At 30.9% G+C, this 24,469-nt stretch overlaps 1 protein-coding gene across 15 annotated transcripts in view; it reads left to right on the top strand.

Annotated features, from left to right (window-relative positions):
* Positions 1 to 24,469, top strand: part of l(1)G0196 (inositol hexakisphosphate and diphosphoinositol-pentakisphosphate kinase) — a 42,996-nt gene that overhangs the window by 16,773 nt on the left and 1,754 nt on the right. For 5 of the 15 annotated variants that reach the window (XM_065510231.1, XM_065510230.1, XM_065510233.1 and 2 more), the window contains 14 exons: positions 4,822 to 5,022; positions 5,087 to 5,318; positions 5,397 to 5,551; positions 5,649 to 5,736; positions 11,469 to 11,685; positions 11,751 to 12,032; positions 12,094 to 12,279; positions 12,342 to 12,445; positions 13,896 to 14,064; positions 14,125 to 14,322; positions 14,388 to 15,321; positions 15,455 to 15,535; positions 15,600 to 15,840; positions 19,162 to 20,847. In XM_065510231.1, the coding sequence (XP_065366303.1) occupies positions 4,822 to 5,022; positions 5,087 to 5,318; positions 5,397 to 5,551; positions 5,649 to 5,736; positions 11,469 to 11,685; positions 11,751 to 12,032; positions 12,094 to 12,279; positions 12,342 to 12,445; positions 13,896 to 14,064; positions 14,125 to 14,322; positions 14,388 to 15,321; positions 15,455 to 15,535; positions 15,600 to 15,840; positions 19,162 to 20,847 (4,774 nt within the window). The remainder of the gene's footprint in view (positions 1 to 4,821; positions 5,023 to 5,086; positions 5,319 to 5,396; positions 5,552 to 5,648; positions 5,737 to 11,468; positions 11,686 to 11,750; positions 12,033 to 12,093; positions 12,280 to 12,341; positions 12,446 to 13,895; positions 14,065 to 14,124; positions 14,323 to 14,387; positions 15,322 to 15,454; positions 15,536 to 15,599; positions 15,841 to 19,161; positions 20,848 to 24,469) is intronic. The other 10 variants (XM_065510235.1, XM_065510232.1, XM_065510222.1 and 7 more) reach the window with 8 other exon arrangements.

Raw genomic sequence — 24,469 nt, 5'->3', positions numbered from 1 at the left:
TATTCGTTCGTATAGATTATTTCCTTTAGAGCTTCATATTCATTTAAAATTATCTAAACATATTTGCCGCCAACAAAATTTTTAATTACTCGTATAAATAGCTGCAAGTGTTACATTATAAATTTTACATTTTTTTTGCGTTTATGTATATTTTAGAGCAATTAAAATAAAAAATAAACTTACGTAGTTTTCCTCTAGGTATTAACAAAGTATTAAAAAAAACAAAACAATATTATCTATTTCTTTTTTTTTTGTGTATTTCGCGCAAACAATTTATTTAATATTTCCCCTCATGATAAGGAACTTCCTATACAGGGTCATAAATCTTGCTAAAATTACACGAAACAGGTGATTTTCACATTATTTGACGGTGATAAATTCTAATTTGATTTATCGTTTGTCAAAATTATGATAAATTGTGAATATCGATCGATTTTGTCTGTCCTTATAATAAAGATTAATGAAGTACTTGAAGTAGTGTATTTGAAAAGCAAGTAATTTGTTTATATTTCGTTTATTTACTTTATGATAAAAACAGTCTCATAAATCTTTTAATAATTTTATCTTGTCTAGTGTTTTGTTAACTTTAATGTTAAATAACCGTTGCTAGTCTTTTTATTAAAAAACTGGAATCTTGAATAAAGTGTGAAATAAGCAACAGTCACTGTACTTTTAAAAACATTGGAAATTAATTAACATAATAATTAAGTATTCAGATGAAAACATGTTTTTGTTATTAATATTTTAAAAAAGAAATTACTATTTTTAGCAAATTTAGAGAAAGAGCATAAAGTTTAGTTCAGTTTCGTTTCAGTTCAGTTTCAGTTCAGTTTCAGTTCAGTTTCAGTTCAGTTTCAGTTCAGTTTCAGTTCAGTTTCAGTTCAGTTTCAGTTCAGTTTCAGTTTCAGTTCAGTTTCAGTTCAGTTTCAGTTCAGTTTCAGTTCAGTTTCAGTTCAGTTTCAGTTCAGTTTCAGTTCAGTTTCAGTTCAGTTTCAGTTCAGTTTCAGTTCAGTTTCAGTTCAGTTTCAGTTCAGTTTCAGTTCAGTTTCAGTTCAGTTTCAGTTCAGTTTCAGTTCAGTTTCAGTTCAGTTTCAGTTCAGTTTCAGTTCAGTTTCAGTTTCAGTTCAATTTCAGTTCAGTTCAGTTTCAGTTCAAGTTCAGTTCAGTTTCAGTTCATTTTCAGTTCAGTTTCAGTTCAGTTTCAATTCATTTTCAGTTCAGTTTCAGTTCAGTTTCAGTTCAGTTTCAGTTCAGTTTCAGTTTAGTTTTAGTTTCAGTTCAGTTTCAGTTCAGTTTTAGTTGAGTTTCAGTTCAGTTTCAGTTCAGTTTCAGTTCAGTTTCAGTTCAGTTTCAGTTCAGTTTCAGTTCAGTTTCAGTTCAGTTTCAGTTCAGTTTCAGTTCAGTTTCAGTTCAGTTTCAGTTCAGTTTCAGTTCAGTTTCAGTTCAGTTTCAGTTCAGTTCAGTTTCAGTTCAGTTTCAGTTCAGTTTCAGTTCAGTTTCAGTTCAGTTTCAGTTCAGTTTCAGTTCAGTTTCAGTTCAGTTTCAGTTCAGTTTCAGTTCAGTTTCAGTTCAGTTTCAGTTCAGTTTCAGTTCAGTTTCAGTTCAGTTTCAGTTCAGTTGCAGTTCAGTTTCAGTTCAGTTTCAGTTCAGTTTCAGTTCAGTTTCAGTTCAGTTTCAGTTCAGTTTCAGTTCAGTTTCAGTTCAGTTTCAGTTCAGTTTCAGTTCAGTTTCAGTTCAGTTTCAGTTCAATTTCAGTTCAGTTCAGTTTCAGTTCATTTTCAGTTCAGTTTCAGTTCAGTTTCAGTTCATTTTCAGTTCAGTTTCAGTTTCAGTTTAGTTTCTGTTTAGTTTCAGTTCAGTTTCAGTTCAGTTTCAGTTCAGTTTCAGTTCAGTTTCAGTTCAGTTTCAGTTCAGTTTCAGTTCAGTTTCAGTTCAGTTTCAGTTCAGTTTCAGTTCAGTTTCAGTTTTCAGTTCAGTTTCAGTTCAGTTTCAGTTCAGTTTCAGTTCAATTTCAGTTCAGTTTCAGTTCAGTTTCAGTTCATTTTCAGTTCAGTTTCAGTTCAGTTTCAGTTCAGTTTCAGTTCAGTTTCAGTTAAGTTTCTGTTTAGTTTCAGTTCAGTTTCAGTTCAGTTTTAGTTGAGTTTCAGTTCAGTTTCAGTTCAGTTTCAGTTCAGTTTCAGTTCAGTTTCAGTTCAGTTTCAGTTCAGTTTCAGTTCAGTTCAGTTTCAGTTCAGTTTCAGTTCAGTTTCAGTTCAGTTTCAGTTCAGTTTCAGTTCAGTTCAGTTTCAGTTCAGTTTCAGTTCAGTTTCAGTTCAGTTTCAGTTCAGTTTCAGTTCAGTTTCAGTTCAGTTTCAGTTCAGTTTCAGTTCAGTTTCAGTTCAGTTTCAGTTCAGTTTCAGTTCAGTTTCAGTTCAGTTCAGTTTCAGTTTAGTTTCAGTTTCAGTTCAATTTCAGTTCAGTTTCAGTTCAGTTTCAGTTCAGTTTCAGTTCAGTTTCAGTTCAGTTTCAGTTCAGTTTCAGTTCAGTTTCAGTTCAGTTTCAGTTCAGTTTCAGTTCAGTTTCAGTTCAGTTTCAGTTCAGTTTCAGTTCAGTTTCAGTTCAGTTTCAGTTCAGTTTCAGTTCAGTTTCAGTTCAGTTTCAGTTCAGTTTCAGTTCAGTTTCAGTTCAGTTTCAGTTCAGTTTCAGTTCAGTTTCAGTTCAGTTTCAGTTCAGTTTCAGTTCAGTTTCAGTTCAGTTTCAGTTCAGTTTGAGTTCAGCTCAGTTCAGTTTCAGTTCAGTTTTAGTTCAGTTTCAATTCAGTTTCAGTTCCAGTTCAGTTTTAGTTCAGTTTCAATTCAGTTTCAGTTCCAGTTCAGTTTCAGTTCCAGTACAGTTCCAGTTCAGTTCATTTTCAGTTCAAAACATAACTTTGGATTTTAAATCGATTTCCTTGTAGCTATAGTTTCTGAACAATTAAATAGAACCACAACCTCAAATTTTTGGGATTTTACTCAATTTTGTATGTCCCATTTTGAAAAAGGGGTTAAGTTGAGGAAGTTACATGTTATTTATTTTCATTACATGTTATGATGGAATGTGTAATGAATATTTTATTCCCTTCTTAGGAATTCCAGGATGCAGTATTTTGGGTCCATATAAAGTATATATATTTTGGATCCTTATAGATAGCGGAGTCGATTAAGCCATGTCCGACTGTGTGTCTGTTGAAATCAACTTTCCGATACCCCCAAATAACTTACATACACGATTCATACATCAATATCTGCGGCTCAAATTCTCCCGGCTCGGCTGCTATTTAAAATCGAGAAAATTTAAAAAAAAACATTTAAAATTTCAACAAAAAAAATACTTTCACAAAAATTGAAAAAAAAACTTTGGAAAAAAAAAATTTGTTTACCTAAAAACATTTAAAATTTTTATTTTGAAGTATAATTTAGTGAAGGGTATATAAGATTCGAATATAGCTCTCTTACTTGTTTTTAATATTTTCTGTTATTGTTTTCACAATTGTATCTTATATGATGATTTTGATATGTATAATGCTATTTTGTATTTTAAGGATTTCTGGTCTTGTAAAGAAAGTAATTTACTTCCGTTTAATCTCTCATTACTTATTACTTTATGAGGAATCAAATTGTGCAATCAGTTCATGAGATCCTTGTATTGTTGTTTTTGACATTAAAAGGGCCGTAAATTGGTTAAGGTTTTATCGGATATACGGGGTGGATATTATAATCTATACTGATAGCCAGGCTGCCCTGAAATCTATTAGGGGTGCCTATATAAAATCCAACTGGTACTGGATTGTCGGACGTCTCTTAACAGGATTTCAAGACTATCCACACTATAATCAATACCAAGCTGTATCATATCGCGGATACTCTGGTAATGAGGGGACTTCCCTCTTAGAATCGGAAATTTATTATTATTTTTCGGAATAGCGCAGCATATGATTCTGGATACACTCTGTAGGACCTCAATTAAATATAATGAATATAATATAATTGCTATGATAAACATTCCGCGGGATCAGCTGCGAAATCTAGCAGCAGTGATTACTGATAATTGCTTGTTCGGGTTGCTCGCCAGGAGATTGAACCTACCATTTCACGATTTCTGTTGAAGATGTCATAGTGAAGTAGAGGAGGAGATGGTTGATCATCTTCTCTGACACTGTCCATCCATCGCGGATTTGAGATTTGGACGTTAGTCTGTTACTTTTTGCACGACCTGACGAAACTTTCAGGGATAGACATCAGATGGATAAACGCCTTCTTTCGAACGACTAAATGCATTGGTTAAAGACTCAATGGTGTATTTTACTTTTTTATTATGATCCCATATGTGTCACTATTTCACTATTTGAATTTCAATATTCATGTACATTGAAACGTAAAATGGGACATAAGTTATGGCGATTGAGTGAGAATCTATTTCTGATATTTTTGTTATTTTTATTTCTTATATTCTGGAAAAGTTAATAGCGCATATTTCTGTTTTATATTTGGAAATGTTTAAATTATAAATTCAGTAAAATTGTACCGTTATAATTTTGAATTACCTTTACATGGTGAATTATGTTACGAAGCTAAGATTATTTAAGTACTTGAATATGAAAAAACACTATTTTAAGGCCTGCTTTTTTTTACTCTGGTTATGCTGAATATTGTCAATTTTTAAAAGTAAAACAAAATTTGTATTTTTTTATCCTAATTAACCAAAATTTTTTTGTAATGCTTGAAATTTATTAAAAGAATATAAAATAAACAAAATTAAAAAGCCATTTAACAATAACTAAACCATACCTTTTATGCTCCACAGGGCGACACAGATTTCTGTGAGAGTAATGACGGCATGGATTCGGATGCTAGTACCTCCTCAAACCCTGGCAAACAGGTGGTGGTGGGCATATGTGCCATGGCAAAGAAGACACAATCGAAACCCATGAAAGAAATTCTAACACGTTTGCAGGAGTTTGAATTTATTAAAATGGTTATATTCGAAGAGGATGTTATATTAAAGGTAAGTTTTGTTAAACAAATAAAAATATCGCTTATTCAATTTTAAATGAAAAATTTCTTTAAAGGAACCCGTTGAAAATTGGCCTATATGCGACTGTTTAGTATCCTTTCACTCTAAGGGCTTTCCTTTGGAAAAGGCCATACAATATTCTCAGCAGCGCAAGCCGTATGTTCTTAACAATCTTCATATGCAATATGATATACAGGATCGTCGTAGAGTCTATGCAATTTTGGAAAAGGAAGGCATTGAAATACCACGTTATGCGGTATTGGATCGTGATTCACCAGATCCTAAACGTTAGTATTAGACTTGCTATAAATAGTTTCAAAAATATTTTATAATTTAATAAAATTTTATTTTTTTTATAATTTTAGAACATGAACTTATTGAATCGGAGGATCATGTTGAAGTTAATGGCATTATATTTAATAAACCTTTTGTGGAGAAACCGGTATCGGCTGAAGATCATAATATCTATATATACTACCCAACATCGGCTGGGGGTGGTAGTCAGCGTTTATTTAGAAAGGTAAGTCGGATTTATTTTTAATTGTCCATTGAATAATTTATAAATTTATAATTTTTATTAAACCAATTAATGCCTATATCTCTTATATCTTTTCCAGATTGGCAGCCGCAGCAGTGTTTATTCACCCGAATCTCGTGTCCGTAAAACGGGTTCATTTATTTACGAAGATTTCATGCCCACTGATGGTATGTATAATTTTCTTACTCTATATAAAAATCATTTTGTGTTTTTGTTTCTCTTACCAACATTTTTTTTAGCCACTTTGATAAACCAAAAAAAAAATATGCAAAAATGTTCCTAAACTATTTGATATACTATTTTATTTTGATAACAGCCTTTTTTTCTAAATATAATTTATTTTGGTTTTTGACAATGTTTTTGTAAGTTTTTTTTTTTTAATTTTTACACTTAGTTTTCTATTAGTAATAATTTCTAGCTGTTGGTTTTATTAAGCTACTAGTACGGTCGTTCTAATTCTAAATGTTTGCTACGTTTTTTGTTTGTGTTAATTTTGTTCAAAATTACTAAAATTGTTTTTAACCTGCTTTAACACATTCCAGGCCAATATAACTGAGTTGTATACAATTGAGCTTTTAGCTAAAAATGAGTCACATCAACCACATCGCTAAAAGAGTCACATCAATGTCACTAAAAAATTATATTGTTTTATTATTCATTTAATTACAATTGATTTTATTTTGAAATTAAGTTATTTTTTTTTGTGTGTGTTTTTAATTTAGTTTAAAGGGTATTGAAAAATCCAATGGGTATTGTTTGAATTGGTTTGTTGCAAATATTTATTGGTATTTCCCCGAAGCGTAAATAATGGCAAACATTTTATTAAATTCGCTATAGAGAGTTACTTTTTATATTTAGGTAAATTAATATTCATTTTTAAATGCCTGTTGGAAATTATTTCCTTAAGATTTAGCTGTTTAAGAAATACTAGTTAATATGCTATAGAGTCTACAAAATTTCAAATAAAAACAAGTAAGAGAGCTATACATATTCGGCTGTACCGAATCTTATATACCCTTCACCAAATTATATTTCAAAATACAAATTTTAAATATTTTTAAGTAAACAGAATTTATTTTTTTTTAACAAAGTTGTATTTTTCGTTTTTTGGAAAAAAAATTTTTAATTTTTAACTCGAAAAAACCGAAAATTTTTTATTAAAATTAAAAAAAACTAAAATTTAAATTTAAATAAATAAAATTTTAAATTTAAAAATAAATTTTTTTTTAAATTTAAATTTTTTTTTATTTTTTAAATAAAATTTTTTATATTTAAAAAAAATTTTCGGTTTTTTCGGGTTAAAAAATATTTTTTCCGATTTTGACCCATTCACTGTGGTTTCAAATCAAAATCTAGGTGGACAAAATTATGAAAATCGGTATCTTCAGAATTTGGAAAAACTAAGTTTTTTCGGAAGCTGACAATCTGCTCTCCTCCAATATAAATGGTTTTTTCAATTGGACATTTCGTTTTCTCGACAGAAGTGCCAGAAGTTCAACAAATTTTGAATCATATTTTCGTTAATTTTTTTTAATATTTTACTGCTTTACTAAATTAGATATATCTCAATGGTTTTACCATATAGAAATTCATACTTCAAAACATAGATAAACATTGATATAGGCTTTTATTAAATGTATATCTTATATTTATGGGCCTCTCCATTTTCCTGTTATAGTCCATTAAACTTGGTTCTCAAATATACTGATATTTTTTTTTCTAAAAATGTTATATAGCTTGCCAAAAAAAAGACCGTCGAAGCCCGTCCAATGACTATATACATCATTTAAAGAAACTTCTGGGGAATGTCTTTGTAAAAATATTGTAGCCGCCAGCACCCGCCGAAATACTTTTTATTTAATTTTTACGGAATGGAATTTTTAGAAATATTTCTTTATTTATTATTGATTTTTATATATCTAGACCCTACTGTAACTTGAAATATAGTAAATCTTTTTAAAAATTTTGTTTCAGAAAGACATGAAAACGTATTTTTTTTAATTTTTTATTAATGTTTTTTATATGTATATCTAGACCCTACTGTAACTTGAAAAAAAGTTTATATTGATCTTTTAAAGATTTTTTTTGGAATCGGAGATACCAATTCTATATAAAAAGATCGCCAAATAATTTTGTCCACCTAGATTTTGATTTGGAACCACAGTACCATTGTAGGTCGAACTTACTATGACCTTATAACGTCGTTGCAAAGGTCTTTGAAATAGATATCCATATTGTCTATATTAATGACTTAGTAATCCAGATATAGGTCAAAAATCGTCCTTTTTCCTCATATCTCAGCCATTTGTGGACTGATTTTGCTGATTTTAAATAGGAAACTTCTCGAAAGCATGTCTGACAGAATTATTGACGATTTTGATGCCGAAGATATCTGGGGTCTTCAGAAAATTGATTTCAACAGACAGACGGACATGGCTTAATCGACTCGGCTATCTATAAGGATCCAAAATATACATATATACTTTATAGGGTCGGAAAATTATATTGCGGAAATTACAAACGGAATGACAAACTTATATATACCCTTCTCACGAAGGTGAAGGGTGTAAAAATTTGCAAAATTACTCTCTTTTCTGACTATAGGTGATACAATAACAAAATAACCCAGCAGTTAAGCAAGTAGTCGGGGTTATCATAGAATCCAATCATTGTTGTTGTTGTTGTTGTAACAGTTCGACTGTGACCGATTGTTCTTTCCTGGGGAAAAAACTTTCGGTTTGTACAGCTGTCGCTGAGTTGACAATCTTTGGCCGAATATGATTCGGCTCGTTCCGGAACGGAGATCCAATTGTCGTGGGAACGATCCAATCATTGTCGGAATCGGTTTTGAAAACGACAAAAAGGTACATTTGACTTATGAAATCCAATGTAATTTTTTGTTTAATCGATAAAGAATTTACTTCTAGATTGAATATAAAACCGATAACTTTCGATTTCACGAGACCATTGTACTTTTTATGTCGTTTTTAAAACCGATTCCGAAAATGATTGGATTCTATGACAACCCCCCGAGTAAATGTATCCTTTATAGACAGCAATTGTCACTAATGTATGATCACTAGGTTGACTCCAATTTATATATTTTGGGTTATTTGACATTTATCGCTCTTTCTAATGCACAGAAAAGTCAATTAGTTACTTTATACATCCCGTGTATTCTAGCGTGAAGTCAATTGTCACTTTATTGTCTCTAAATAACCTAGAGTATGTAGTTAATTTATCAAAAATAAGTAATTTATTGGAGAGTAGTCAGAGGAAGGTTTGTTTACAAGCAATCAGTTATTGGACAGTATGAGATGTGCACTCGTACATGTTTACATAACTAGTTATGTAGCTGGTTCAGTAACCATTTAAGTAGGTAGTAAGGTAACTGATTCTATATAACCGGCTATCATTCAAATGTCAATTGACCCCCTGCTTAGGACATACATGTGTTAAAATAACTAGTACGTAGCTATTTATGTAACTAAATGATAATTTAAATAACTAGTTCGGGACAGTGCTGGGACATGGCAATGCATTCTTGAATTTGGTTTTATCATTCTTAGCAAAATTCTTAAATTTTTAAAATTAAGGCCGGAAATGTTTAAAGTGACCCATTGTAGCCAATATTCTGAAAGTTCAACTCCACATTTTATGACGTATCAAGTTTCAAAGAAATCTGACAGGTAGTTTAGAGGTTACATTTTCATATATATTGCGATAGGCCCCACTGTGTTAAAATTGTTCTAGCCAAATTTTGAATAATGCCATAATGTAAAAGCAAAGGTTCGGAATTTCTTACAAATTTCTAATCAATTGGTTCCGGAGTAATTGAAAAAATTTAAATATATGGTGTCATCTATCCGATAAGAAAAAATTTCACAAGATTACTCCCCTGAATAATAAAATGATTTGAAAGTCAAACCAATGTTTTAATTGGATACTAACATATTTCAGAAATTTATGCTTATTAATTTTCGAGAGTGGCCCTTATATGGGAGCTAGGTAAATTACGAACTGATCTTTGCCAAATTAGGTAGTTAAGTTTATTTAAAACTTATTTTTTCAGAATTTTTCGTGGATTCCAATATAATTAAGATATTTGCTATATACAGATAGTGACAGATGTACATGGGCTAGGAGAAACCAAATTCGTCGAACTATCTTTGAAATTCTGACCTGGGGGTCGATTCTGGTTCTGTGAAACGGTGAAATGAAAAAAAAATTTTCGTTTTCATAAGAACTTTTCATTTCACAATTACACAAATTGCGATTCCCGTTCTTCAATTTGTTTTATTCAACTTTTTCTATTCATATGAAAACATTTGAATTTATTTATCATTTTTTCACTAAACGAGAATCAGAAACTCTATGAAAATATGAAAAAACTTTTCATTTCACCGTTTCACAGAACCAGAATTGACCCCCTGTAGTTTGATGACATGGTTTAAACGACTCAGAATATGATTCTGATCCGATTGGTGGGTGTTGGGATAATATTTTTGAACGTTACAAACATCAGCACTAACCCAATATCTGGTGGTGTAGGGGTATACAAATTAGGTCGTTTAGCATAGTTGTGAACATCAGCTCTTTAATAATAAATCTAAATGAATGTGTTTATGACATTAAGTTTTTAGTATAATTGACGTTTTATTCTCGTGTAAATCTTGTTTATTCCCGTTATCAGATACATGATACCTGTAATCGTAAAGTCTTTTCATATAAAACTTAGCCTGATGTATGTGATGTATCTAACAAAATAACTTAAAATATTGACATTTCTGTTAAACATATCTATCATTCAAATGTAATGTTGGTGGCTAAACAAATTAAATTTTTAGTCATACAAATATCGATAAATCAAAAATTTAACATTATTTTATTTTAATATTGCAAAACTCTGAGAAAATTATAAACAATCTTATAAATTAAGCTCAGATTTATTTAAAATTTTTATAAATAACTTTTTTTCAAAATTTCAGAAACAATAAAAGGAAGTAAATTTTATCAATTTGTTTAATTTATGTAAAATGTTTTCTTAGATTTTAAGTAAATGGTTTTTAAAAATGTTTGTGTTTTTATTTATATTTTTTTTTTCTTAAATTTTGTTTTTATTTCATGTTTATTAAAGAAATTTTCGTTTTCGATTCACGCATGCTAAATTTGAAATATTTTTTGCTAATTTCTTTATTTTAATAGCTTTGTTTGTTCATATTAGAATACAATTTATGTTTTTTTTTTTAATAAAAAGTTTCTTTTTATAGACAAAATTTTATTAATTATATTTTAAATTCAACTAAAGTTTTACAGCCGTTACTTACACTATTATTAAAGTTATTAAAAGTTTATAAATCAATTGTTATCTATAGAAAATTCGTTTTATAAACACTTGATGATGTTAATAATAGTGTAACAATACAGCTGATGTTCAATTTCAATTTTAAAGTTTTGAATGAAATTCATTTTCTTTGCAAACTATAATTTTGTATTGATTAAAACTGAATTATGTATTTCTCTTCACCTTAGCAGCTGACAATACAATTCGAAATATGTTTTCAAAACCAAAAACAAAAATCATTCACTGTCATTGCGTTCGTTCGTTCGTTACCTGCCTGAAACGTTATTGAGTCCGTTACATTTGTTTCGATAACAGTTTGTACACGTTTGTGTTGTTAATTGTTGTTATTTACCAATTCTTAATTATTTTTGTATTACAAAAAAAAAAAAACGAATATTGAATTAATTCAATAACAACTAAAAAGAAAAGAAATAAGTATTATATAACTTACACCCTAATCAAGATATAATAATAAACAAACCTAAATACAAAAAAATCTTATTATAAACTAAAATGAGATTTGTATAACAACCCAGTATTACTTTTAAAACGTAGTATATTTTCCAGGTACCGATGTCAAAGTCTATACTGTGGGTCCCGACTATGCACATGCTGAAGCACGCAAAAGTCCGGCTTTAGATGGCAAAGTTGAGCGCGACAGTGAGGGCAAAGAGATTCGCTATCCGGTCATATTAAATCATGCCGAGAAACTAATATCACGTAAAGTTTGTTTGGCCTTCAAACAGACCGTCTGTGGTTTTGATTTATTAAGGTAAATTGCAAGTTCATAAAGTGCATTCTTTATAATTTTTGTTTGCATTGTTTGTTAAATTTTAGAGCTAATGGCAAATCGTATGTATGCGATGTGAATGGTTTTAGTTTTGTTAAAAATTCCAATAAATACTACGATGATTGTGCTAAAATATTGGGCAATATGATTTTAAGAGAATTAACACCTACCTTGCATATACCCTGGTCTGTGCCCTTTCAACTCGACGATCCACCCATAGTACCCACCACCTTTGGCAAGATGATGGAGCTGCGCTGTGTTGTAGCTGTTATAAGACATGGTGATCGTACGCCTAAACAGAAAATGAAAGTTGAAGTTAGACATCCCAAGTAAGTATTGAAATTTTTTAATATTTTTAATTTTTACATAATAATTGAAATTTCGTTTCAGATTCTTTGAAATTTTCGAAAAATATGATGGCTTTAAGCACGGTCATGTCAAATTGAAACGCCCTAAGCAATTGCAAGAAATTTTAGATATTGCCCGTTTCTTATTGGCCGAAATCGAAACTAAAGATAATGCCGAAATTGAGGAGAAAAAGAGTAAATTGGAACAATTGAAAAGTGTTTTAGAAATGTAAGTTTCATTAAGATATTTTAATTTAATAAAATTATTAATTTGTTTTGTTGTTGTTCAAGGTATGGCCACTTTTCTGGTATTAATCGCAAAGTACAAATGAAATATCAACCCAAGGGTCGTCCACGAGGTTCAAGTTCTGATGACGGTAATAATGTTAAGACTTGTATGTATTTAATTTCTTATATATTTTCTTTTTCAACTACAGACATATACCACATAATAGAACAAAACTAATTGATAGATTTGATAAACAAGAATTCAAAAACTTTTATATAATTCGTATTATATTCAAATTTATAGAGCAAATCATGTCGAATTTGTTTTACTCAGATTTTCCATTGTCTGTGTTTAAACATTTTAAATGTGTTTGAATTTTCAAAAATGTTAAATTCTTTTCGAATTTTCGAAAATTCTAATTTTATTATTTTATTTTTTTCAAATTCTAATTTTATTATTTTATTTTTCATTGTCGTCTACAATAAGAAATTTACCATTTTCAAGCATTTAAAATAAATTCGAAATTGTGTTCGAATTTTCGAAAATCCCTTAAAATGTTTTATTTTCAATTCATTTTCAAAAAATTTCCTAAAATCTAAAATTCCTTATCTATTATTTTTTTCATTGCCTATATTAAGAAATTTACCATTTTTCAAGCATTCAAATAAATTTGAAATTGTGTTCGAATTTTAGAAAATCCTGAAATATTAGATTTTTATATAGAAGATACATTTTATAGATTATCGGGGTTGTCATAGAATCCAATCATTGTCGGAATCGCTTTTGAAAACAACAAAAAAGGTACATTTGACTTATGAAATTCAATGTAATTTTTTGTTTAATTGATAAAGAATTTAATTCTAGATAGAATATAAAACCGATAATTTCACAAGAGCAATGTACTTTTTCTGCCGTTTTTAAAACCGATTCCGACAATGATTGGATTCTATGACTACCCCGTATATTCGAATATTTGAATTTTCGAAAATGTCAGAAAATCTAAAATTTTATATTTATTTTCTTTTCCATTGTCTACATTAAGAAATTTAAAATTTTTTCAAGCTTTTAAAAAAAATTCGATATTGTGTTCGAATTTTCGAAAATCCTTTAAAATGTTAGATTTTTATATAGCTAAAATTCGAATATTTAAACTTAAACTTTCAAAAATGTTACAAGTTCGAAAATTTTACATTTATTATCTTTTTCATTGTCTACATTAACCATCTAATTCAGATGCAATATTTCAGTTTTTCTGCTCAACATGAAAAATTCATTGAATAAGGGGCTTCAATTAGGACAATAAATCATCATTAAAAGTTGTTTCCAATTGATTTTCAAATACATATAATAATTTAGGAACTGTTCTATATATTGTTCTATAGTTTAGAATCTGTTTTCAAATACATATACTAATTTAGGAAGTGTTTAAGAACTTGTTCTATAGTTTAGAATCTGTAACAACATCATTTCTAATATTATTGTACAACATCCACATCACTATTCGATTTACATCTATAATATTCAAATTAATACCACACATTTCTTAACAAAATAAAAAATACACCACAACAAACATAAAATTCCAAACAATATTAAATGTTGCTCTCTTTCTGAAGTAGACGCACCCACAGAACCATCTTTAGTGCTTATATTGAAATGGGGTGGAGAATTAACACCAGCTGGTCGTATACAGGCCGAAGAATTGGGCAGAATATTTAGATGTATGTATCCGGGAGGACAAGGACGTCAGGATTATTCCGGCACCCAAGGTTTGGGTTTATTAAGGTAAGAAATCTTTTGAAACTTATACAAAATATTTTATACAATTAAAACAATTTCTTATAGATTACATTCAACGTTTCGTCATGATTTGAAAATCTATGCCTCGGATGAGGGTAGAGTACAAATGACTGCCGCAGCATTTGCCAAGGGTCTGTTGGCCTTGGAAGGTGAACTAACACCCATTTTAGTACAAATGGTTAAGAGTGCTAATACAAATGGTTTATTGGACAATGATTGTGATTCCAGTAAATATCAAAATATGTAAGCTTTACTTTTTAAATATTAAAAAAATAAAAAAAACTATTACAATTATTATTCTTTCAAAGGGCTAAAAATCGTTTACATGAATTAATGCAAGTTGATCGTGAATTTACCGCCGATGATCGTATGGCCATTAATCCCAACAACAGCATTTCCATTAACCAGGCTTTGGATTTTGTTAAAAACCCGGTGGAATGCTGCAACCATGTACACAGTCTCATAAAGGAACTATTGATTATAATCAGCGTGAAAAAAGATGATCCAAAAACGAAAGATGCCATACTGTATCATGGCGAGACTTGGGACTTAATGCGCTGTCGTTGGGAAAAAATCGAAAAAGATTTTAGTACCAAATCAAAATTATATGATATATCGAAAATTCCTGATATTTATGATTGCATTAAATACGATTTACAGCACAATCAACACACTCTGCAATACGATCAGGCCGAAGAGTTGTATATTTATTCTAAATATTTGGCCGATATTGTTATACCGCAAGAGTATGGTTTAACCATGCAGGAGAAACTTACAATTGGCCAGGGTATATGTACGCCATTATTGAAAAAGATCAAATCGGATTTACAGCGTAACATTGAAGAGGTGGAAGATGAGTCGGTAAATCGTTTGAATCCTCAGTATAGTCATGGTGTTGCTAGCCCTGGTAGGCATGTACGCACACGCTTGTATTTCACTAGTGAGAGTCATGTACATTCTCTGTTAACCGTGTTACGCTATGGCGGTCTGCTGAATGTTTTAACCGATGAACAATGGCGTCGTGCTATGGATTATATTTCGATGGTGTCTGAGCTCAATTATATGTCACAAATTGTTATAATGCTTTATGAAGATCCTACTAAGGATCCCACTTCGGAGGAGAGATTTCATGTTGAATTGCATTTTAGTCCGGGTGTTAATTGTTGTGTGCAGAAGAATCTACCGCCGGGACCAGGTTTTCGACCACATTCTCGTAATGATTCGGGTCAATTGAGGACTTCGGTGAGTGGTTTTTTATATTTATACTAATACTAGTCAAAATTAATCTGGGAAACAAGAAAAAATATTGAAATTTTGAGTAGAACTGTGTCTGTTTTTGAATATTCCTAAAATATATTTTATGTTTTCTTTGTAGAACCATGAAGACTGCAACAGTAATCCTTCCCGCATCGATGAGGAAAATGACACTGAAGAAAGCCCTGTTAAAACTCATATGGTATATTTATTTTGTGAAAACCAAAAACCATTTCTTTTTAGCTAATTCAAGTTCCCTTTAACAGCTCTCACCCGATAGTTTAGATTGTGAAATTCGACCCTTGAAATCCAAACCCATACCTATAGGAGCCCATCACACGGTATCGGGTCATGAGGCTATGGATTTGGCTAAACGTCTTAATCAAGAATTGGCTTCGCAACAACAACAAACCAAACAGACGGGCTCTCTGGAAGCCAACCGGCCCATTAGTCCTGATGGTGAGCCAAGGTCGCGTAGTTTTGAACAGAGACCAAAAAATATTAAAGGTATGTACGATTTTATTTGCATTATTATTTCCAACAATTACAAAATAGTTTTTTAGCTTTATTAACTTTATCTTTTTGTCAATGTTTTGTTTTAAACTTTTATTGTTTTTTATGGTTTACAAATTACTTTATATATAATTTGCATGATGATAACTATTTTGTGATTTCAAAAAAAAACACATTTTGTGTTTGAAACGTTAATTCTCTGCTGGAGATGTACAAAACCAAAAAAAATTCTATAAATAAATTCACAAAATGTCCATGGCATTTCATTTACGAATTACGTTTTAATTTTAATTTTTGTATAAACAATAATGTTTGTATGTTTTCCCTTGTGTACATTATTTTTGTAATATTTTGTGAATTTATTTGTTTTTTTTTATTAATTAATTTTTAATTTTTTTGGCACAAAGAGTTTAAAAATCTTTGTAAATTTCTTTAATTATTTGTTTGTTGGTCTATTTATTTTATGTCTTATTATTTTCTAATCAATTTTTTCTATTTGTTTTTGTATCATAAACGATTCTCTACAAAAAAACAATCAACAACAACAAAAATTATCTCTGCAACATCTCTATATATATTGTTTTGTTTCTTAATTTTTTTTTTGTTAATACAACAACAAAAATCCAATGTATTCTAAATCATGAATTATTATAAAAATTTATATAAGCATCTGGCCGGGAATTCCGTGTATTTGGCTGAAGTTCGTTGTCTATAGTTTTTTTCTTCTAATTTTCCTCTCTGTAGCGTTAAATTAACTACTGGCAATGTAAAGTCTTGTTTAGACTTGGAATTATAAGGATTCTTGTTTATAAGAATTTTTATAATTTTAGAAAATTTTTTGGAAAAAAAAAGTTCTTTTTTTTTGGAGTAATAAAAAAACTTTTTTGGCAAATGAAAAGAAATATTGTCGGCAGTTAAATTAACGTGTTTTATTATACCTTGTAAAATGTTCTTTGCGCACACAGTGTTATTTGGGCTTTATTTTGAATATTTATAAGATTTGATAAGTTTGAAAAATGTTTGTATTTCAGTTTTCACATTTCTAATTTTAGTATTTTTTACTCACAGTTTCTATCATAGATTAATACACATAGATCGGAATCTCTACTTTCAAAGACCTAGCTCAGTTGTCAAAAACCTAAGTGGTGAGATTATATTAGTAATAAAAAGTATGAGAAAACAAAACTCATATGTGCGATTTTTTGAGTAATTTTTTTGTTTGAGTTTTTTCTAGTTTTCGTTCTATGTTTATTTATCTATGGTTTCTAGATAAATATACATAGATCGGAAACTCTCCCGTCAATGACCTAACTCATAGAGTAATACACATAGTGCGAAAAAATCTCAAACAAAAAATTACTCAAAATAATCACACATACGAGTATTGTTTTGACATAGTTTTTTTTACTAATACATTCTCACCAATTCGGTTTTAGACAACTGAGTTAGGTCTTTGACAGCAGAGTTACCGATCTATGAGGTTAATTTCTTGTAATTGTTTCCTGGTATAAAGAGATGGTACAAACATTTCGATCGATTTACGATACTTTTAGATCAATTAGCTACAAAATCGAAATTTAACTTTTCATGTATCGATTAAAATCTGGTTTCGAAATTTATAATCTTTCACTTTTTATTCAAAATGAAATCAAATTTAAACACTGTGTATAATTCTCCTTGACAAAATTCTATACGTTGTTCTTTTTTAAAAGAAATATCAAGATTTTTTTAAACAAAAACAAAGTTTTTACACACTCTCTTTGGTAATGTTTGATATTGCATGCTTGTAACGTGTTATATTACAAATTTAGTTTTTAAAACTAATGAAATTTGTTTGTTAAACAACAAAAAAAGGCTTAAACTAATTTGAAGGAAACAATTTAAACATAAGTTTAAGTTTTCTAAATTTATGTTTATTTGATGTATAGATTTTTCATGGTTTTGATCTTCAAATATTTCAGCATTACGAATGTACCTTTAGATTATCTTGCAGGGAAATTACTGCAACAAGATATTTTACATACTTCCAAAATCAAGTGCATCTTTAGTTGTTCTTTTGAAGATTTTTTAAGAATTTAAAAAAAAAATCTATAAAATTGTACTGCTGTTAAAAATTGTGTTTTCCAATTCGGGCTTAACAATTTTATATTTAAATATTCGAACTAAAGATGAAATTTATACCCGGTTAATCTTGTTCATTCTTGCACCATAAGCATTTTTGCAGCGATGAATATGGTAATTGCCCTGAATATGGGCAACTTCGCCCTGTTTATTGTTCCTAAATCATATAACATTATTGACTTGTTGTTATAAACTAACGTAGCTCCATAAAAATAAATCCAACAGAAAATCGAGAATATGTGACGTGACGTTTTACACGATTTCCGAACTTTCCCAAAAAGTCTACTAAAATATTTTCACACTTAAAACTAGTTATAACAAATTATTTTATTTTTCAACATAGACTCCTTTGAGCTCTATACACCTTGTCCTACGTTGCTCCAATTTGTTTATTCAACAAATAAACGTCTTTCAATCACACCTCCGAATACCTTTTTGTGGATGCACGATTACCGAACGCTTCTGTCAAACAATCCACAGCACTGTCACGTTTTGTGGATATATTATTACCCAACATCCCCTCCAATAGATTAATGGGATTAAAATAAATAAAACTATTAAAATAAAATAATCTCTATTAAATCCTGCTTCCGGATGCACGAATTATCTAGTCTATTAGATCAGTTCCTGCCAGTTCGCTAGAATTTAAACTAGAATAGACATTATAATTGTATTATAACTTTAAAAAAAAATATAAAAATTCCTTCCTTCAAATGCCTGTTCATGTTTTTAAATCTAAAGCCTTAAGATAATAAATATTACAAGCTTGCTTTTTTTGCCTTGATATAATAATATCTAGTGTTGTGCGTCCTGGTGCGTCCTGGTCTTTTGATACCAATTTATAAACTATTGTAAATGTATGCGTGTGTGTGTGTATGTGTGTGTTTTAATACTTTCTCTTAAGTGTTTCATATTTTTAAGATTTAAATTTTATAAGTTCTATTTATTTCTTTGATCTTATTAAACAACAAAAACCACCTACTTTTTTATTTTTCCAAACAACCAAAAAAAAAAAAAATTGTACACACAACAACTTAAACATTACAATTCCCTTCTCTTTTAATAACTCTAAATAAATTCCTTTATTAATGGTCTGAAATTTGCTTCTGTTATGGCTTCAAAACAAATAACAATAAACCACAAAAAAAAATACATTATTAAACTAATAAATTCCCTGTGCTCAACTAAAAATAGAAGAAGAGGTTGAATCGAATGTTTCACGCCATGACAAAGAATTCCAAGAGATTCTAACCTCACGTGTCACTAACCATAATCGCTCTGCTTTTCAAATACGAGTAACTGATAATCTAACACTTTTCAAAATTGATTCATCCACCAATGAATTGCCTTTATCTGAAATAGATTTTTCTGTAAATCCAGGCACACCCGAAAGTCATGATATATGTATAGCTCATCAGAAATCCGCCTCACCAGGTGATCGTTTGCAAAAGCGCCAGTCTCAGTTGCTGACCATGCGTCGCATGGAAAGTGGCGATGAACCGGATTTTGTACAGAAACTAAGGGATATTCGAAAAATCTCACCATTAGCCACCAATGAGCATCCGTTATCTTGCAATTGTTCGTTTCATTTGGCCAGTGTTAGTGAGGATGTTGCTTATCCGCATGCTCATTCGAAAAGTGAAGCAGATATTTCGGATATTGTACCGTATGTGGCTAAAGTATCTAGTCCGCCCATATATGTTGCTTCACCAAGGACTTCTTTTGAGGAGGAATATCAATTGTCATCCTCTGCTCCCGCAGCTCTAATGAGTAGAGAATTTCATATGAGTTTACGTAAAAAATCGGACACACTAAAACCTTCCTCGGCTTCTAATTCTCCCACCGCTTCCACACTACAATTATGTCAGGCTTTAGATGAACCACCCAGCACTTCGAGTCTGTCTGGTTCTAGGTTGTCACGTAACAAGCATGCTGTTAATAGTAGAGATTTTAAACCCCTTAAACAATGTTTACCTTCAGCCCAATCGGCACCAATTATAGTAGATTTGGGAAATCCTTTTCGATTTCCCGCTTTATATAGTTTTAAACAATTTGCTCCAATTGCTGAAAATGCTGCAACTAATACAACCTTTTCTCCTTCCATCCCCGACCCTGACACGAACACAACATACAACACACCCACGACACCCATCATTACTGTTCTCGACACAAATTATGTACCACCGTCATCTTCGCCATCACCACCACCTCAACAACATTTTAATGCCTATCATCATCCCTATCACAATCCCAATCCTTTTCCACTCCAACACCATCATATACATCATGATCGTTCTTATCATCATCCTCATTTGCATCTTCATCATTATAACAATAACAATAATAATAACAATGCGCACTTACACCACACACCTTCCGCTCATATACCAAATGTTGTTGTTACTTTCCCCTGTAATTCTCCCTCGTCCTCCACAAATTTAAATGATTTGCCTTTTAAAACCAATGATTTCGATGAATTTAATACAAATTTCACTTCTACATCTGGCGCCGTCTCCTCTATCCACAACCACCACCACAACCAACCCCTTAACACTCCTTCTCGCATCTCTCGATCATCTCGCTCACACACCCCAATTGATTCCTTCGATAAACCTTTTAACACTTCCTCCATTATCAAACCTACTATTGCTGATACCACTACAGATAATACGGTCACTTCGACATCATCGTCGTCATCGGTATCGTCTAGACGTCAAAGACACAGTATTGCCGGCCAGATGTCTTATATGAAAATGTTGGGATTCGGTGGTTTTAGTAAAAAGATGACCACTAGCTCCAATAGCTTATTTAGTACAGCGGTTATAACTGGCAGTTCCTCAGCTCCAAATTTGAGAGATATGATACCAGTATCCTCATCGGGTAAGTTTTTTCTTTAATTATTATTATTTTTTTTAATAAATAAAGATATATGTAGTTATTAGGGAGGAAACAAAAAAATTCTCCGCTCTAAAATTTGTTTAAACTTGATACACATGTTCTGTATAGTCTTACAAAATTTTAAGTTGCTCAAAAATTTTAAATTCGCATTTTTTGTCTTTTATCGAGGATTAAAGTTGATATTGTATATAAGAATGATGAACACAATTGCAGTTTTATATAACTTTTTAAACGCCTATCCAATTTTTACAATATTGGTCTCATAAAAATGCTTCAATTTAATTTCCTAAAAATCCTTTTCTTTTGAACACAGAATATTGAACCAAAAAATTGTCCTTGAATAAAGGAATCTCAGAAAAGTTATCTTCCATTTTCTAAAGATTTTCCTAAATTATAATGTATGGTTAGGTTAGATTAGGAAGGGGTGTACACTATGTGCACTTCCACTCGGAGACCTTGAGGTCCATTGTGATTCCCTTCAAATAGTTTGAAAAAGAGGATAGCCTTAGAGTAATAGTAGAGACCAAAGTACCGCCAGTTGAAAAGAGAAAGAAAGATAGATCTTTTCGCTGTAGAACGTCTCTTAAATAGCCACCCTATTCCCTTAATGAAACCTAGTATGTTGCTTAATTTGCAGCCAGCAACACTACCAAGTTCGTCCAGAAATCTATTTCCTAGCCATCTAAGTCTGTGACCCTGTAACCTAGGGCAGTTGCACATAATGTGCTCTACTAGGGTGGCCCTTAATAAACGAAAGTTGGATTTTGGCCATTCTCACCCTCCAGTTTGGTGAACATTAGCAAAAAAATCATCCTGAAAAAATTTTAGGTAAATCGGTTGGGGTTAAGACGTGCCGCAAGCCCTCTGAAGTTTTGAGATGCATTTACAAGGGGAAAAAATGCATTTTTTTCAGTTTTTGTAAAAATTTTGCCATTAAAAAATTACTTTTGTAATTTAATTTAAAAGAATCGAAATGTGTACGTAATTGTCGTTCTAATGAGACATAAAAAACTGAAATCGGTCAAAAAATGTTAAAGTTATTAAAAATTCGCCAGGACATTAACGTGTCTCAGGCCACTAGAACATGAAATGTAGGAACAAAATTAACATATTTTGAGAAATATTAAAATAAAAGCTAATTTTTACTTAAAATATGTCCATATTTACTTGTATATGAGTTTTTGTCTTCGTAGGATACCGTTAACCTATTCTTAGGTATGAACAAAAAAATTTAATTTTTTTAACGGCAGTTTCAAAACTCCATTTTCAAATTTTTAAAAATTTTGTTAAACAAATTTCAGAATTTTTTGATCATCTCATTGGGATTTATTAAGAGTATAATAGGGAATAAAAATGTGAAAAAATTATGAAAATATCTCTTATAGTTTTTCCGTACCTGCGATTTAAATTTTGAAATTTTCGAGAAAAACCAATTATTTGGCAATTTTTAGGCCAATGAGCTCTATTTCCTTACTCTTATGAATTTTAAGTAAAACCTATTCAGAATATTATAGTCCAGATAATTCAAAATATACTCTGAAACTTCTACTAAAATCGGAAGACGTTAACCCTTAAATCGTGAAGGTCAAAGGTAAAATTTTTCAATATTTGGAATTTCTCTTGGAAAGATTTCGAAATGATCGAAATGTTGTATATTTTTGGGCCGATTTTGAAGAAATTTAACAAAAATATAACATAAACTCTAGGGTTTATAATAACAGCACAAGAATGGAAATTAACGCTTAATGGCACTTGGGGTTAAAATGACACCAAACTTTTAAAATCATAATTTTTTATGGTTTTAGAAGTTTGGGGTCATTTTAACACCAAGTGCTATATACGGTTAATTTTAATTTTTCTGCTGCTTTTGTAAATACTAGGCTTTGTGTTATATTTTTGTTAAATTTCATCAAAATCGGCCCAAAAATATACAACATTTCGAACATTTCAAAATCTTTCCAAGAGAAATTCCAAATATTGAAAAATTTGACCTTTGACCTTCACGATTTAAGGGTTAACGTTTTTTGATTTTAGTAAAAGTTTCAGAGTATATTTAGAATTATCTGGACTATAATATTCTAATTAAGTTTTGCTTAAAATTCATAAGAGTAAGAAAATAGAGCTCATTGGCCTAAAAATTGCCAAATAATTGGTTTTTCTCGAAAATTTCAAAATTTAAATCGCAGGTACGGAAAAACTATAAGAGATATTTTCATAATTTTTTCACGATTTAATTCCCTATTATACTCTTAATAAATCCCAATGAGATGATCAAAAAATTCTGAAATTTGTTTAACAAAATTTTTAAAAATTTGAAAATGGAGTTTTGAAACTGCCGTTAAAAAAATTAAATTTTTTTGTTCATACCTAAGAATAGGTTAACGGTATCCTACGAAGACAAAAACTCATATACAAGTAAATATGGACATATTTTAAGTAAAAATGAGCTTTTATTTTAATATTTCTCAAAATATGTTAATTTTGTTCCAACATTTCTTGTTCTAGTGGCCTGAGACACGTTAATGGCCTGGCGAATTTTTAATAACTTTAAAATTTTTTAACCGATTTCTGTTTTTTATGTCTCATTAGAACGACAATTACGTACACATTTCGATTCTTTTAAATTGAATTACAAAAGTAATTTTTTAATGGCAAAATTTTTACAAAAACTGAAAAAAATGAATTTTTTCCCCTTGTAAATGCATCTCAAAACTTCAGAGGGCTTGCGGCACGTCTTAACCCCAACCGATTTACCTAAAATTTTTTCAGGATGATTTTTTTACTAATGTTCACCAAACTGGGGGGTGAGAATGGCCAAAATCCAACTTTCGTTTATTAAGGGCCACCCTAGTGCTCTACTGTCTCTAGCTCCTCTGCATCCCCACACACTCTACAGAAGTCCTGTGTGCCATTATCGAATTTCACTCCTACTAGAATCCTGAGATTATACCTATCCAACTCTATCAGTGTTCCAGTCGCGTTTGCATTCAGTTTTGGCCATAATGCCCTGGATACTTTGCAATCTGACCTACTGCCCCAGGTTTGATTTGTATAGTCGCGGAATTTTTCGTAAATTAATCTATAGTAGTAACAAATGGGTGGTTTAACATTCCGTTCCCTAGTATCATGATCCAGATCAGAACCATGTCTAGCCAGTTCATCTGCTACCTCATTTCCCTGAATATCACAGTGCCCTGGTACCCAACACAATCTTACTGAGTAGTGTACCAATAGCTCCTCTAGAGCTCTCCTACAGGTTAGGAAGGTTGGAGTGTATTATATGACACTCCAGAGCCTTTAGTGCCGCCTGACTGTCTACGTATATTGTCACTGCAGCCCCTCTATTGACGTGTGCCTTTATCAACTCTGTGGCTTTCCAGATCGCGAAGATATCTGCCTGGAAGACGCTACACTCGTTAGAGAGTATATGAGCGCTTGATATCATAGTCGACCAAATATACCCCGGCCCCTGTACCAGAGTCCATCTTGGAACCGTCAGTGAAAACTGCGCACCCATCAAACAGTTGATCGGATCCAACCCACTTATCCCTAGTGGGGAACTCTACTGGGGGTGATGCACCGAAGCAAAAGGTCGCGATCTTAT

This window comes from Calliphora vicina, chromosome 4 (assembly GCF_958450345.1).
Source record: "Calliphora vicina chromosome 4, idCalVici1.1, whole genome shotgun sequence".
NCBI lineage: Eukaryota > Metazoa > Arthropoda > Insecta > Diptera > Calliphoridae > Calliphora > Calliphora vicina.
This window is presented reverse-complemented; position numbering and strand designations above follow the sequence as displayed.